This window comes from Corella eumyota, chromosome 1, assembly GCF_963082875.1.
Source record: "Corella eumyota chromosome 1, kaCorEumy4.1, whole genome shotgun sequence".
Classification (NCBI taxonomy): Eukaryota; Metazoa; Chordata; class Ascidiacea; order Phlebobranchia; family Corellidae; genus Corella; species Corella eumyota.
This window is the reverse complement of record NC_137490.1, coordinates 4404077-4422262: the sequence shown is the minus strand read 5'-3', so window position 1 is coordinate 4422262 and position 18186 is coordinate 4404077. Positions and strand designations below refer to the sequence as shown.

The window sequence follows — 18186 nt, the reverse complement described above, 5'->3', positions numbered from 1 at the left end:
TAAACCAAAATCATTTTTTAACCTTTAAAAAACTAAATGCTTGTAGAGTTTTTATTTTATTTATCGTACTTTTAAACACCCAGAACTTTTTCTTTTTTGGACTATTTCTAAATGTAAAATTTCTGCTATGTGTACTAATAAAACAAGCAGTTCTGTAAACAATATCAAATTTGATTTTTTTTCAAATACGCAAATTTTACATTTGAAGGTCTACCAAATTCACGCGCAAACAAAACGTAACTTGGTGATAATATAATAAAGCAAAAGTGAGAAAAAAAGATTGCACAAGTAGGTTTAATTAAACAGATGTCAGATGCAGTAATGTAATCAAATTTAAACGCAAATCACTTAACACCTTACGGCACTTGATGTCAAATATTGCCCCTTAAAAAACTATAGCCAAAATGTTATATATTTTTACACAGAAAAAATAAATTTATTTTAATAATGGTTTTGAAATAGTTTTTTTTTTTTTGTGAAAAAATATTTGTTGTAGCATTTTTTTCGACGATATTTACAATCAGTCGAATATACACAGTGGATACATGTAGACGACACTTGAGTTAAATATACATATCTTTAAATGTGCTGCTTTAAAGGAGAGGCTGTACAGGGTCGTAATGGTAGGAAAATCAGAAAAAATATACGGTGGAACATCGAACCACCCCAACAGAGTCAATTACAGAAATTCAATTTCAAAAAAAAGTCTGAGTAACGAAAATTATAAGCAGAATTCTTGAAAAATGCTACTCCTACCGTTTTTTAATATCCAAATCCATTTAATAATGAACTATACATATGTGTATACACAAACTTCATGTACTAAAACTGCATCAAGCAGCTATAGCACCCATACATCATATAATGGTGTATTTAGAACACAACTATGTAATCATATGCATTGCATACCAATTACCCGCGCAAAATAACGCTACCAATTGTCGGTTGATATCGTAATAATCACGCATCGTCGATTGCCCACATTTCGAGGCCTTGGACGAAAAAGTCGTGGTTTGAGGATAAAGTAGGGTTGTTAAAAGTTAAGCAAGGTTGGCTGCTGCCGTGGCATAAATCACCGTCAATCCAGATACCAGATCTTCCACTAAAAAGAAAAAAATTTTGTTATTTTTACAAAAAAAATCTTAAAATTGATATTGAAATTGTCAAAAATAAAATCATATTAAAAAGTCTGACAAAAAACCTTTTTAATTTTTTTTGCACAATTTTTAATTTTTTTTAAATAAAAAATAAATTCAAAAACTTACTCTCCGCCTCCTAAAGTAAAAGCGTTGATGTCGCCTTTAATGTAAAAGTGATTCTCTCCAGTCCATTCGTAAAATTCAACTTTGGGTTCAAGTTTAAACAAAAATGTTTCACCGGTCCCGTAAAAATGTTCGCTAACTCGGGGTCGGGAAGATAAATAGGCCCCAAAAATCTAAAATCATAATTGTTCGACATTTAGATTTTAATGCATCATATTTTGTACATACAAACAACCTATGCCATAAAGTAAAAAAAAATTATAATAACAGTCCAACCCAATTTACCGGCAGCATAGTGTAGTGATCACTACATTTTACTACATGAGGTACTGGGTTCGATTTCTATTGCTCTCGTGCTGTTTCGCCCTTGAGGTAGGCGCTATAAACAGTATAAACTCATGCTCAGCCAACAATAATCGGCAGCTAATAATAAGCGTATAGTATCTCAAACTGGCAAAGGACTCGAGACTGAGTCGGGGTAACTTATGTTACTCTAAGTTTAGGTCGCGCATTTGACCTTTCCACATCGAGGATAATTTAATAAAAATAACACAAAACAACATAACTTACATGATCGTCACTGTCTTTGATAACCAGCAACACTGGACAGTCGTCGTAGCCTACTTGCATTTTTCTATACAGTGTTCTTAAACTCATTCCATGTTCGTAGGTACTGTACAATAACTTCCAGTTGTAGCCGACAGCACAGGCGGGAAGTTGTTTACATAACTGTAAATATAAAAAGTTATAAATTTAATAAATTTAACGTTTAATATTCAAGTCATTAGGATAAGTGTAATAAGTTGAAAAGGCAATACCAAAATTTAAATGAAATTCATCGCATAAATTTATTAGGGGCACCAATTTTTTTTTATCCCTTTAAAGGGACAGGTTTCTGATATTTTACTAAGTAAGGGTGTAAAATTTGGACTAACTTTAGCTATCCGTAAACGCTGGCTTAAGGAAAAATAATGTGACAATGGTGCGACTCGAACCCAAAACCTTACGGCTCGCAGTCTCACACCATGACCGCTATACCACACTACCTGGGTTTACTAAGCACCAAATGCATTCATTTTTACAAAGTCAGTAGACCACGTCACCTACCGGAAGTAAGGTGTCGTCAGTGATTAAATTGCTTTTTTGTGAAAGTTCTGGTATAATTGAAGCATCCTCGTTCGCTAACTCAATTGCGCCCAAATTTCGTCTCCGCGCTTCCTCTAAACTGACAATCTATAAAAAAAAATTAATATTTTTTAAAAAAATAACAGTTAGAAAAAAAACTAAAAAAAAAATTTTAAAGTTAATTTTTAAAATAATTGAATGAAAAAAAGATTTTAGTAAAACTTAGTTTGCTTTAGTAAAAAATCGAATGTTAAAATAAACAAAAAATATTTATACTGACTCAGTCTCAAGATATTATCAAATTTAGCTAACAAGCGAAATTTCAGAGTATATCAGATCAGCAATTTAAAACTGATATTATATTTCTAGTCTAAGTCAACAACATACAACGGCAAACATTTACTTTTGTTGGTTTAGGCCCCACAGGCTGTACAACAGTTCGTTTAGATTGTCTAACAACAACTTCAGAGTCCAAGTCTAACGAACTGCTATGATCTATTCTAGTATACGCGTTATTGGGCAATAACGTTAAGTTATTTCCCCAAATTCTTAAACGAGAGCCTCTTATGTAGGATATTCCCCTTGCCATGAATGACCAAATGACGTGTAGGAACCATACCACGCATAGTTTTATTGTATTTCGTGATTTTCTATGCAGCAATAATACTGCAGCTAGTAGGAATAGTAAAACATGCCAAATCGTGGCCCTGTTTTCGTGCAGTACTATCAAAGGCATTTCGTTTTTGGCTTGTAAAAAATTATGTACAGACTGTGAAAACACACCTAAATAAATTTACAATTTATAATGCCTTTGGCGATGTTAAAATCTCAAAACATTGCAATAATGTACCAAGTTTTCTGTTGTATTAGATATTAATTAACTTCTGCATTTAAATTAATTCTACTAACTCATAGATAGTATTAAATTTCACTCCTACACAGCTTTCTAGCAAATACATAAGCTTAAATTCCCCTGCCAATTTGCGCAGTATAGCGTATGCGAGTTCTGGACAAATAAACGTTTTTTTCTCTGTATGTGGCTGGCACCCTTTAGTCATATGACACACAATGGAATCACGTGACTTCATGTCCGTGATCAAAGTATAAACAGCTTATTAAACGATAGAGGGCGACTAAGAGTCTTACAACTGCCGAGTATGTTAATAATAATAAAAATTCCTTCAACTAAAAAATTCAAAAAATGACTAAAATAATTTAAAAAAATTTAATAAATTAAAAGCTGTTAAATGCTTAACCATCGAATCGACAGTCAAAACAGTCAATAATATGCTAATTAAACCTAAAAATGACAAATCTGCTTTTCCTGCAGTTCAATCCTTGTTTAAGTAATGTTATGACTGTTATTAAATTAAATATTAATGAGATTAGGTTTTTTGAATTATTAAAATGTTTTATGTTTTACCTTAACTTTGGGGTGGCAATTCTAAATGCATATCGATAGAGATTAAATAATTAAATCAAAATAATAAATTGCAAAAAAATTATCAAAAAATTTAATTTAAACGTTGCCTTACAAACCCTTTAAAAATATTAATTTATTATGTTATATAGCACTGTGTAAATAACGGCCTTTGCCTACAGGGTTAATTAGGTTCATCTATATATAGCACACTAATAAAACAATTTATAAATAGTCGTCAAATTTTTAATGTCGGGAGACAAAAACTAAGACTGCAATTACTATATCATATTAAGCACTTAAAATAAATATTAAATTATTAATATTAATGCGTTTTTAATTGATTTTTGAATATATCTTAAAACAGCTTTTTTTCTGCTAAAAAACATTTTCATCTCAAAGATTTAAACTAAAAAATAAATTTTTTTATACTCAAAATTTTACTTAAACATTCAAGCAATTCAATCCAAATTTTTGGTATATCAATCTACCACATTTTAAATTTCTCTTACCTCCCATTCCTTATCGAAGGTAGCATCGTCAAAAAAGTCCTCGATAAAATCAAGAGATGAAGCATTCGTTGACGATCTTTCTCTCGTATCTCCACAAACTTTATCGTTGGCTGTTAACACGAAAAATAAAAAAATTAAAATGTTAATTGGTTTTTAGAGAATTTAAACATGGAGAAATGAAAGTAAAAATAAATTTTAAAGTGTGTAACACAGTAAATCTAAAGTAAATAAAACACACCTACTAGATTTTACTAAATAAAAACATATATTATCAACATTGAAAAAAAAACATTGATAGCAATATACTTATATATAAATATAAAAATTTTAAATTTTAATTTTATTTTTAAGCAAAAAAATTAAAATATTTCAAAAACACTAACTTGAATGTATATTTCCATCTTGCTGGACTACCGAACTGTTCATTACAACGAACCCGTTCTGTTCAGCGTAATCTAACGTATAGGGGTCTGGGCTCCACTGTATAAAGAAGGCCAGCAACTGATCAGACCTATATTACAATAATAAATACAACTTATAATAAGCAAATCTATTTCCTTATGCTGGTTAAACTGAATGTTTGGAATACATATGGTTATATGGTGGTTAAAGAAGTAGGCGTTTTAAAAAAACCCTATATTTAAATGCTTATAGTGTGTATACCTTATACCAATTAATACACGAATAGTACAAACATACTTTAATTAAATTAAACAAAAACGGTTCCGTTGCTTAGACTTAAAATGAAACAAATTTAAGTTTAATTATTAAGCTAACATATATAGTATTTAACATTTAACAAAAGTATATAATACTAAACTTAGTGATAAAATTTTAACGGTGTTTTTTATTGGTTATAATTTTTTTGTAGTAGGTGTGCAGTTTACGCGTCGCTGTACAGAAAAACGCCTGCATAAGCAAAAATGACTCATAGCGAAATAAACTTAAAATTTAAGTTGTTTTTGACAATCAAGTGCCGGTGTACGTGATTTTTAACAGTTGCGTTGTTGTTTATTGCGGTTCCTATATACGTCATTTATCTCAATCAATCAAGTTTATTTTGAAGAAATTGTTAACTACGTCTGACTGATCACGTAGCACAAATATGACAAAAATATAAATAATTATAAAATGTTTGTAGACATTTTTTAATAAAAACAATTTTTGTAGATAAATTTTAAATAGACTTAAACGGCAGTAATTACATATTTAAAACAGAAGTAGTCAAAAAATGTAATAAAATTAAAAAAACTTCAAAAATTAAATTAGTTTACTAAAAATAAATTAATTTACAAAAAATTAAAATAAATTAATTTTCAAAATATTTAAAAATTAAATAAATTTACAAAAAAATGAAATAATCTGGCACTAAAAAATATGAAAACACTTTATTCTTACATTTTTTTTTTTTTTTTTTTAAAACATTTTTTTTTAAAACAATTTTTTTTTAAACTTACCTTGACCGTTGCACTTGGAACCAGCTTTCTTTCGTCTCATTCTCTTTGTTGTTATTATTACTGTTCACCTTTCCTTTCACCAACGTTGCCCCGTCCTCACATCCATAAACTGTGGGGTTTTGGTCCTCACACGCCCCGTGCAATTTCTTAAGTGAAGCGAAGGTGTTGATCATGGGCATCTTGGATCGTATGCACATATACACAAATTCTTCACTTTAAGATTAAATAATTTGTAGTTTTTAATAAAGGGTTTTGCTCGAGTTTATATAAAAATCTGTTTAAATGTAGTTAATATTTTTTCAAAAATGGTTAATTTAAACTTTAGATTAAAAAAAAATTTTTTTTTGCAAATTTTATATAAAAAAAATTTATATTGCTATACTATTGGTAAAATCATTTTCGATTTAAACAATAATTATTCAATTAAATAAAAAAGTTAAAGTCCTTTTTATTTTTTTGTAAAACCTTTTTTTAAAAGGGTTTATCGCAATCGCTTATACGTAAAAAATATTGCACAATCTGAACGGAAATTTATACAATTAACTTTGCTCTTGTTTATGTATGGGTAATAAATTTACGTAGATGGACTTAAAAAAATACGTAAGCAAAATTTGATTTTGACGTCACGCATAAAAACAGCTGATTTCTAAACCTCAGTGACGTAACAAAAACAATGCGGCGATCTTTGGTCGTAAGTTGACGTCACGAAAAAAATATAAATGGTATTGAGCAAAAATCAAAAGTTATTGCAAAATATTCCATTTAAAAAAAAATTTAAATCTAACTTTAATAACTAAGAAATTGACGCTTTTAGTAACAACTTTTGCATTTAAAACAATACGAAGGCGTCAATTTAAGTTTAAAGTGAAAACAAATGTATATCCTAGAAACCCGGCGTCCTATCTATAACGTCCAATTATAAAAGGTGCGATATATAAACATCGCATTAGAAGTCCCGATGTTCTATAAACGCAACTCGACGAAAATCAACAAAAAAATAGTTTCGAGTTAATATACTGCAATAAAAGTTGACAACAAGAGAATGGCACTTTCTTATCATAAAATAGTAGTATAAATTTACTGCCTGTAATTACAGCGCTAAACGATGTAAGCCATATATGTTAGCCTCTATATTAAATAGCCTCAATGAACTAGTTAAATAAACTATAAACTTAGTAATACCCATACAAATTTTCTACTAATATATTGCTCAAGGCTAACTAGTTGTTTACCATGGATCGCTTTTCACAATAATGATAATAAATTACCGATTTCAAGGGCTTATATACTGTTGTTTACAAAATTTCTGCTGTACTACATTACACGTTAATTACTACACTGCATGACTAACATAAAGCGCTGTTACGGTGGTTGTCCATGTGACATAATGATCATTACGTTAGCGCCATGTGATAAATCAATGCAATTCTCACACATACGGACTTACTAGGTTACGCAATATTTAATAAAAATAATAAGCCTATTACGACGCTTGTATGAAATTTAAGTAAAACTTTCATAAAGTCTTTTCTATTTAAATAATATACAAATTTAGATATTGCATACAATTTACCAAAAAAAAAACTATTACATGTCTATATAATGTCGTCGATATTTTGCAATTTTTATTAGAAATTTTCCTTTATTTTAGACTCTGTCTAAAAATTCTACTGTATGTCTATCATGAATGCGAAATTACTCTAAATCACTATACAGACGACGATATACAAAGTAAATATTCTCTCTACGACAACCGGCAGAATCGCCGATGCTTTAAATACCCGACGGCTAGGAAAAAAAGAGACTCTCGCACGGATTTCTTTTCGTCCAGTGATTTCGTCCCGAAAAAGGTAAAAACTCGACTAAACTTTTTTTAAAGCGATTCGGATTTCGCAACACAGAAAACCGTTTTTTGTTTTATGTCTGTGCCATTTTTAGCGCATTGCACTACAAAAAGGGAGTTTAAATGCCCAAAAAAATTGCGAAATCCAAGCGCGTTGAGAAATTGCGAAATCGTTTCCCATTGCACGTGTTATATTTCAATTGTCGTACTTAATAAAACAGACTTTTGTGCCAAAACCACGTGTTACTAACAGTTTGCATAAGCAGCACCTATTTACAAAGGCCTCAAAAAATGTATAGGTCAAATATTGAATGATTGCATTATAATGTGATTACATTAACAGTTCAGCTAGTGTTGTCTTAAATCTTAACAAAAATCCATATTGATATTGGGTATCGATCTTACCGGTCAACAAGATCACGTGTCAAAGCGGTACAAAAGAAAATCTTATTATTCTTGCACAAAAATTTTGAAAAAAAATCAATCTACCCTTTAGCCTTTGCTCTTTGCTTTTCGACTTAGTTTACAATTTGATAGCTCTGATTAGGATGTATAAGATGCACTTAAATGACTCAACTTAACTTCTATGCTCTTATATTTGAATGATAGTTTCATTAAACATAGATGTGATGATATAAAACCTATGGACTACAGCCCAATCGACCAACGGTTAATTAACATAAACAATCTCGCGTAGGGAAAGCAAGAGATAACCCCGCGTGAACTTTTCATTGCATTTTGCAGGCTGCAATTGATAGAAAAAAATTGCGAAATTCGCCGGCGCAGTAAACCTAATAAAATAAACATTTTAAACAATTACGACCGAATTTAAAAAGCATTTAATGAAACAATGCGTTCGATATTTCGAAATCTTTTTTAAAATGCTACGTGTAACAAATGGCTTATTATTTGCAACGAGGTGGTTTATTTTTGCAAAAAAATGCATCGATTAAATACAGGCGACGTTAAATCAGCCGGCGATCGATATTAGGCCGAAGCAACGCCACTGAGCCATATACAAATGCAGATAAGTAGGTTATCCTGAGTTTAAACCAAACATAAGTCATAGGGCATGCGACACTTCGACTTTTTCGCACATATACACGATATTCTCAATTTTTTAAGCCAACGGAGACTAAATTTAACGGCCGTAATTTACAGCCTTTGTTTTTGAAAGCCAGTCGCTAACTATAAGAAAGAAACGCTCTCGCATATAGAAAAAAGAAGAATGGACCTGGCGATAGGGCAAACCGGTTCGCGGTTTAAGGAGAACCGCAACCTGAGATAGCTGCTCAGCAGGCCGCAACGCGTATCTACACAAAGCGGACTTTGTACGAACAGCGACGTCACGAGGTACTAGTGAAAAGTGGTTGTTAGCGATGAATGAAATAAAGAGACGTGTGTGTTTTGCTAGTGTAGGTTTAACTCAATAATGACGCGCTTACTAAGAAGCTGCTGGCTGCTAACTTGCAGACTTGAAGCGACAAAAACATGTTTACGTGCGCTGCATTCGCGTAAAACACCCACGAAATTTAACCGGAAACTGTACGACTGGCGCTAGAGCACTAAATCAACAACGCTTATGTGGGAAAAGGTATGGAGGATAGTAAATCGGTATTAGGCGTATTTGCCAATCGTAGTATCCCTTGGCAATTAGCATGCTTCAATAATTTTATTATTAAAGATGATGAAAATTAAAGGGATTTATTTTAAAGAGTATTAATTAAGTTATTATTAAATTAAACTAGATATAAAATGCGGGGTGCTTTAAATTAGTTCATTTCAGTTTTAATCCGTTTTACAAAACCTTGATTAAATTAATCCGGTAACCAGTACCCACAAATAGGTAACACCTAATTGGAACTTAAAAATAAAAATTCAAAAATAGACAACAATAGATTTTACATATCTAGATATTTTTGTTCTACTGTTAGTAATTAAGACAGGCTTAGTGGTTTGCTTGTTTGTTTATGTAAGAATTACATGGATTTACTAATAAGGTTTAGATCTGTTTTTACAAAATATAAAGGTTATAACCTCTAAGATAAAAAAGCAGCATTAAAGATATAATAACAAACATTTAACCAATGATTGACCTAATTTAAAAGTTATAATTTAGCCTACATAAATACAAAAAGGTAATTACATTTTTATATTTTTGAAAACAAAAGTGTAGAAGAAATATGGAAGAATAAAATTAGTTTTCTAATTGTAAAAAAATTACAGCCTAACCAAGTGGTTTAAAAATTGTGCATTGCGTTTAACCATATCTTAACATCTGACTTTACTTTTAAAAGTATCATAGCCCTTCCTGTTTTTGTTCCGAAAAGTCGGGTCTAATTGAGTGTTTTATTGTTTTGTTTGTAATTTTTGGTTATTATTATAAAATACACGCATCCACAACCAGTTTCATTAAAGTAGGAGCAATTTAGATTTTTAATTTTTGACTTAATAAAACTAGTTGGTGACTGGGTAAGTTAAAACTTACTCATTTTTTGGAACTGAAGTTTTCAGATTAACTTCTCCTACTTCGTTTTCATCAGTTTCCGGAAAAAAATCTAAAAAAATGCAATTTCTGAAATTAAATAGTATTGAATTTCAAAAATGTATCTTAATATTTATAAACAAATAAACTATTTAAAATAAACTACGAAAAAATTACAGTGAGTTTTAAAAATTTTGTTTTAACAATCAGCCAAGAAAAATAATTAAATGGGAAATTGCAATAATGCCATTTAAAAAAGGAAATATTGAAACTTTAAAATAATTAGTTGTTTTTAAGAGTTAAGGTAAAACAACCGGATCTAATTTGAAACAAATTTTCACAGTTTTCGATAATAGAATTATAAGGTAGAAAAATACACAAAACACAATTACGTTAAACCATTGTTAATGAAACACCGCAAATACCTGAATACACTTAAAAAAATTAAGGCACTAACACTAAGCCTTTTTATAAAATAGTATAAGGCAATACCATTATTCAGTTCATTTTAGATTTAAAATCGACATACAGTTTTAACAAGAACCTAATTACGGTGCAAACTACATTCTATAATTACTTTAAAAATTATTTTATTTTGACCTTTATTGATTTTTGGTTTTAAATAAAATAAAACTACAAAAAGGTTTAACAAAAAGGCTATTCTCCTAGTGCAAAATAAAATGGTCACCCTTAAATAATTTTTACAATTTAACAACCCAACGAACAAAATAACAACAAATAAAACCACACGAAACTAATGATTAATTTAATGAGTTCAGGACAATTATGAAACACCATTTAAATAACAGTTTATCTTACTTGTATTTTGGGAAGAGGTACCTAAAGCAAATTGTATTGAAAAATAAATATGATTTCACCAACTACATAATATTAAAATCTGTTAAATGCGAATGTAAGAACTATGCAAACCGCACACTTTAGCCAATTAAATATGCATTTATTTTCTAAAAAATCAAAATAAAAAAAAATGGTAGAGAATTATTATATTAAACCTAAATATTTAAAAGAATTATATGTATTTACCTTGCACAGTTTTAACAATGGAGAACAAAAATGGAAATTCGTTCATCAATTTTGTTTCCGATTGATTTTCATTCTCGGCTTTTGGGGATTCCGAGCCATTGGAACTGTTGATACCAGTGTCTTCATACGAGCAATCAATATTGGGTTGCTGCTTTTTTGGTGCTTCAGATGTTGAGGATTGTACAGTGTTTTTCAGACTATAAAAATGAATTTTGATAAAAAAAAATTTTATTTTAGGTTTTAGACTTAAAAAAAATTGATCTTATAAAACTTAGAATAAAAACTAAGATTTTAAGACCGTAATTAATAAATAAATTGCGTAAATTTTTTTTTTAATATATTTATAGACACTTAGAAATTTCGTTTTATATTTTTTATCGTGTTTTGTGGTTAGGCCATATCCTATTAGTGGTTCTTGATTGTTCAAACTAACAATATCGGCAATTTAATGGGCTTTAAATATTTAATATGACTATGTATTAGATACTCACCAAGATTTTTTTAAACAATCCCCAGTCTATTAATTATTTATACATATTTGTGGTATACAATTTTGTAAAATGTAGATATCATAAATTTATTTGCTTAGGTAAAATGTTCTAAAAAAAGATTTTTCTCAAGCAAAAATATTGCAGTCTTGGGTATATTATTTGAAATCAAACGAGTTACTACCTTATTTATTTAAGCCCTTAAATAATTTAGCACAAAATTGGTGATGCCTTTAAAAGCAGATCAATCCTAATTACATATAAAATATGAATCACCTAATTTTTTGAAAGATAATCCACCAAAAAACATTTTTATACAGTAAATAAATGTGTAATTTAGGCTATCAAAAAAAAAAAAAAAAAAAAACTAGTTTAGGCAAATGTTGTTTATAAATAAATAAACAAAGAAGTCAAAAATAAACAAAAACAAATGGGGTCACCTAATTTTTTCAGCAAAGTTTCCCGTGAACATCGTTGCACTTGTGATACAGGCCAGATTGCACATTATTCCAAACTTTTCCACCCCCTCTAACTCTACCAGTGGGTCCTTTGGATCGGGGTCAAACATTACAGATGTTGGGGTGACCAGCAAGACCCCTCTCACCATACCCTGGAAAATTAAAACCAAATTAATTTTTCTAGATTAAAAATTTCAAAGACAAATAAAATAATTTTAAATTACAATTTAAGCAGTTTTTTGCAAAAAATTTTAAGGGGAAGTAGATATATAAAAGTGCTTGCGCTTAAGAAGTTATAAATAAACCCTTAATGGCATAATGATAATTTAGATTTTCCAGGAAAAAATCCCTCTAAAACTCAAAATAATTACATAACAAAAATAAACAAGTAAAATAAATAATTAACTTGATTTCAAATATTTTAAAAGAATGGAAACTTATTTTAAATTATACACATCTTGTTAATTATTAACTTTTTATCATTGTAGGCAAGGTAAAGGTATAAGATGGGATAAAGCAAGGTACAAGACCGTACAAATAAAATATTAACACCAATATTTTACACAACTATTGAAAATTCCCATAGGATGTTAAACAAAATGATATATTACATGGTCTACTAGCTTACAAAATAATAGCTTATAAAAAATTGTCATTGTTATCCTGTATTTGGGCAAATCAATAGAATGCTATAGCCTATAAATTTGTGCTACAACTGCATAGGCGCAGTTACATTTCCTGTTTTCCAAGTCAAAAATTGTCAAAAATTATACAACATGTTAAACCAAATATAAAACCATCTTTCTGTACTATGAAAGCAAATAAAAATATGGGCCAATGCACTTACAAATAGCCTGAAGGATTATTTAATTTATTATTTCCTTTGTTGTATAACAGATTAACTAACCCATGTGATAGTATTACATTGTTTTAAACATCAAATGGTAAACCACCAAACACACTCTAAAATACCTGACAAAATATTGTGACCAATTTTGCATTTAATTATCTTTATTATTAAACATGATGGCTTATAGTTATCAAATATTTGTTAAAAATGTTAAAGACTTAGCATATGTTAAGAGAAAATACTCAAAAAATGTCATGAGACACGGTACTCTTAAAGCATGACTTACAATTCACGCTCATATGATTAGAATAAATATAAAAAAGCTATTGGAGGCATGATACAATAAGAGCAATAAACAAATTAATCTAAACTAGTTTGCACAATAAACATTGCACACAGACCTTTTTTGCAAGCCCCTGATACGTAATTCAAAACATGTTTATAAATCATTATATTACTATAAATTATGTTATGATTGTGCTATTTACCTAAATAACAAGAGTGAAACGAAAACAAACTATCACAATTTACTACACTTGTGTTTCTTTGTTTATATACTACTTTTTGTATCTAAATCAAGAAATAAAATCATGATTTTTTTGTTCTTAATATATACAGCCTTTTTTGTTTTTTTAAGCAAAAAAACTTCATTTTTTCTTTCTTTTTTGATTAGTAAACCGAAACCAACCTGATTAAAGTTAACGAAAGATGCTGTCATTTTCAGGAAATTCTCTTCAAATTTTTCCGAGCCCGATTCGCTGGTCAGCGTTTTTCTAGGAGTAGGCGTAGGAGAATATCTGTTTGTTCTTAATATTTCATCCATCGGTTGATTGTCTAGCTCTGAGGTATAAATAATTTAAAAGCTAATATTTTGGCATTCAACATTGTTAATTACCAAAAATATTTATAAAATACGAAAATTAGAACCACATAAGAACATATGCTGTTTCAATACTAGGAACCCTAACGAGGTAAAAATCTATTATGAATTTCCAAGAAGTTAACTGTAAGACTAAAAAATTGTTATGCTTTTACAAACATTGTGTTATTTAAAATCCATACCTTGTTTTGGCAAATGGTTTGGTATAATAGGTGATTTCAGAGTATTAAACTCAAATATGAATTCTTTGCTCAACTTGCGTTTCTATATAAAAAAAAAATAATTATTAATAAAGTAATTATATACTTTCTTTTTTTTAAACATTAACAAACAAGCCCCATTCCGAGGACACTTTAAATCAACATGCCAAGGCCATGCAAAAACAATGGATCTAATTGTAACTTTTCTAAACAATTACACCTTAAAAGTATTCCCTATGACAAGTATATATCTATTTTACAAAAAAAAATTGTTTGGGGATAATTGTCAAGGCCAGTTTTTCTACCAAAAAAATAGTTAAAGGCTAGTGTGAGTTAATTAAAGAAAAATTGGTATACCACAATATCATCGTTTGCTGGGGAGCCTGACAGTGGAGCAAGAAAGGCAAAATCTCCGTCAAAACTTGATCCTGATGTTGGTCTTTTCTTCTCAGGAAGATCATTTTCCTGGGAGGTATACTCGGGTACCATTAACACCTTTAAAAAAATTAAAATTAAACCTTTAAAAATAAAACTTAAAAAACAGTTTTGCTTATTGACTAAAATAACACAATCGGTTACCTTTATATAAACACAATTAACTTAAAATATAACTATATCAGGATTTGGTAAAAATTTTTGTTTTAAATTAAATGTTGTCCTTTGTATAAAATTTAGTTTAATCAATACTTATTTACAACACTTTTGGGATTAACTATTAGTATGTACCACTTAAAATAATTATTGGTTCTCCTTTCCCTTTTACAACAAAGCAATAATACAAAAGCAGTAGTTTAACTATTTTAATCTGGATATTTATGTTGTAATAATTTTCATGTTAAACAATTAATTATATTCTGAATTGATTGAAAAAATTTTGGTAAAATTATTTAAAAATTACCTGGTCTGGAAATACAAAAGATGATGACATTTTATTCATTTTCATCAACTTTGATGTTGTTGTGTTAAAACTAACAGCAATACTTCGCAGTGTATCACTGCTGTTCACCTAAAAAAAACAATTAACTTTAAAATTAATAAAATCATAATGACGTTACAGAAATTCATAAAACGAAAGCCTAAATTTTGGCACGCAGATAAACTTTTAGCAATTTTTACATTAATAACAGTAAAATTATTATTTACATGATATTCCATGCCTTCTAAATTCTGTTTTCTTCAAAACAGAAATCTATATTAACAATTGACTGCTTGACGTTCGATGTTCGAACGCTCCGATCGTCTTTTAACTTCTTCGATTAGCAGATAGTACAGTGTGATTTAAATTGATTCAAATAAACGTACAGTGAAACACTTTAGCTTCGTGGCAATTCTTTTTGCGAAATGACATAAATAAATAAAATACCAGAAGACCAACTAAAAATTTTTTCTCCTTTCTTCAAAATACTTCAGTCAACAGCTGACTTTGTGTAATAATAATAGCATACTATTAAGAAAATATGACAACACGATAGTTGTTTTGTTACGGGTCGCATATTTAAACAAAAATTGGTAAGATTGAGTTACAAAATTTATTTTTTATGCAACTTTGTAAAATATCATCAATAAATTTTGTTTGGTTTTAGGAAAACAAACTTGAAAATGTTGTTACTAATGATCTATCAACACAAGTCTTTAAATTTATGACGTCACATAATCACACGTAGTTAGATGCTACCATTGTCATTCTGCTAGAATTTTTTTTTTAAATCCTAGCAGAACTTCGCATTTTTCCGCAAAATATTACGTTGATATGATAAGTTACGTCGATAACACAAAATAAACAAAAACACAATATTTATTATTTAGAATGCGCATTTTAAGCTAAGTTAAATTTTTACGATTATGTTTTTTAAAATATAAAAAAATTAATTTAAAAACAAAATTAAACTCCTAAAAAACAAATTTTATAATTTAAATATTTCTAAATATCTAACAGTATGTTTATATTCCCCAAATATTTAAAAATATTAGGAAGTCAAATAAATTTTAATACAAATTCAACCTTGATAGATGCAAATAAGAATGCATAGTTTTAAGATAAACATTTTTCCTTTAGGCAAAAAACGAATCTCACTCTCTAGCAGAAAGTATATTCCGACTAAATAATACTAACTAAATTTCTTCAATAGATAAATAATTATAATTAAACATTGCAGGCAAAGTTTAAAGTAAAACAACTTATGGATATATCGCTTGGATCCAATTAAAAATATTTTCCGACGATAGGAACTGAATAAAAATTTAACATTGTCTGATTCATTCTCAAAAAAATGGCTTTATTAATTTTCAAAATGAACAAATTTAAATTACGTCAGCTATCAACTGAAAAATTTTAACAAATATTTCCCAAATTTAACCGAGCATTAAATTTCAAAGTTATTTAAAATATTTTCCGACAAAAAGAAATCCAATAAATTTTAATGCAAGCTAACCCTTATAATAACAATGTAGTTAAGTTTTAAGATGCACATTTTGCGTTTTCGTTAATTATCGACATTTCAATTACTATAAAAGAAACAACAGCCAGCTTCTTTAGGCAAAAAAACGAAACTCTCCAGCAAAAAGTATTTTCCGACTAAATAATACGAACCAAATTTTAACAATAAATAAATAACGATAATAGCTAAACAACTTTTGTTAGCAAAAGTTGTGGTGAAGTCGACAAACAATTAGATTTATTTGATAAATAAAATATGGTTTAAATCATTTGATCATTTTTAAAATTAATCTTTATTAATAAATAAAATTATGCATAAACATTACTTAATTATGAATATTAACTAAATAAATAAATCTAATATTACGCATTTAATTATTGGACTAAAAATGTATTAAATTATTGATTTAAGAAAATTTCAGAACAAAATTATTTTAAAAGTTTTAAAATATTAATATTTAATTTTTTGATCAACAAAAGTAATTAAATATACTCAACAAACAAAATTTAATTTTTTAACCCAGTTTTAAGTTGTTGACATCAGAATAAAATTTTAAATGCCTAAAATTGATTTTTGATTTTTAATAAATAAACAAGCATTTAAATATAACAAACAAACAAAAATTAGTTTTTAAATATGTATTTTAATTACAAATATTATAAAATACATTATACTAAATTTTAATTGCTTAATATCAAACTTTAATTTTTAATTAACAAACAAGAATTTAAATGTAATAAACAAACAAAAATTAAATTTTTAATCCATTTTTGACTTAATAATATTATAATATACCTGACCAAAATTTGAAAACTTAATAACGATTCCTAAATTTAAATAAATAAACACCTTTTAATCAGTAATTAGTGATATTTAAATTATCAAAATAGGGAGATTGAAACACGATATGATAATAAACAATATACTAAAATTTTAGAGATTTAAATACAAAATCAAAAGTTATTCGATTTTAAAATTCGGATTAGTAAGAATAAAATTGACACCACAAAACGACACATGATTTTTCAATGGAAAACCTACTTAGTGGGTAAAAAATGCCCAGTTTAAAAAGTATTTCTAAATAATGACCGTTTACTGTTGCATTCACGTTTTAAATGGTAATTGACAAAAGCGGCAGCGTGGGGTAGTGGTAAAAACATTTGCTACACCACATGAGATCGTGGGTTCCCTCCCTACTGCTCTCATGTTGTAGCGCCCCTGAGTAATGCGCTTTAAAGGGTATAAACTCCTGCTAAGCCAGCACTAAATCAGCAGAATAAATATAGATATATTATAGCCAATAATTACTTAAACTGCAAAAAATGGGTTAAATAAGTATAATTTAAAAGTCACATATAAATTACAGGTATAGTGCTTAGTTAAAAACATATTGTTCTAGAAGTTAAAAAGCGTTACAGGAATGTCCGTGAATATTTGTAAATCGCACAAAACAAAGCAAAGTATCTTGATGTCGCAATTCAAGGTTTGATTTGCAATAGCGTTAACGGATGTATGCAGAATATTTAAGTTTTTAAAAGCAACAGTAATTCAACATATTTACCACTTGAAAAAAGGTTATTCACCTAAATAATTGTCTAAATTGCATAAAAATATAATAAAAATTTATTAATTTAGTCATATTCATGTGATTTATCAACTTGTTATTAATAAACTTGTTTATTTACAGACTATTGCCGACTAACTTTAGATCAAAGCTTTAACAA

At 28.5% G+C, this 18186-nt stretch overlaps 1 protein-coding gene across 2 annotated transcripts; it reads right to left on the bottom strand.

Moving 5' to 3' along the window:
- Positions 1-150: 150 nt before the first annotated feature.
- On the bottom strand, positions 151-15424 carry LOC145750322 (oxidation resistance protein 1-like). 2 transcript variants are annotated; one of them, XM_082566325.1, is made up of 16 exons: positions 15168-15424; positions 14923-15030; positions 14382-14519; positions 14007-14088; positions 13633-13784; positions 12077-12246; positions 11149-11345; positions 10924-10944; positions 10108-10177; positions 5777-5989; positions 4703-4830; positions 4320-4429; positions 2370-2495; positions 1833-1991; positions 1266-1435; positions 151-1102 (listed from the first exon to the last, which is right to left on the bottom strand). In XM_082566325.1, exons 1-16 carry the CDS (start codon positions 15177-15179, stop codon positions 961-963), a joined length of 1998 nt encoding a protein of 665 aa, XP_082422451.1. In that variant the 5' UTR covers positions 15180-15424; the 3' UTR covers positions 151-960. The 2 variants fall into 2 exon arrangements, with proteins under 2 accessions (XP_082422451.1, XP_082422459.1); XM_082566333.1 differs by lacking the exon at positions 10924-10944.
- Positions 15425-18186: the final 2762 nt, after the last annotated feature.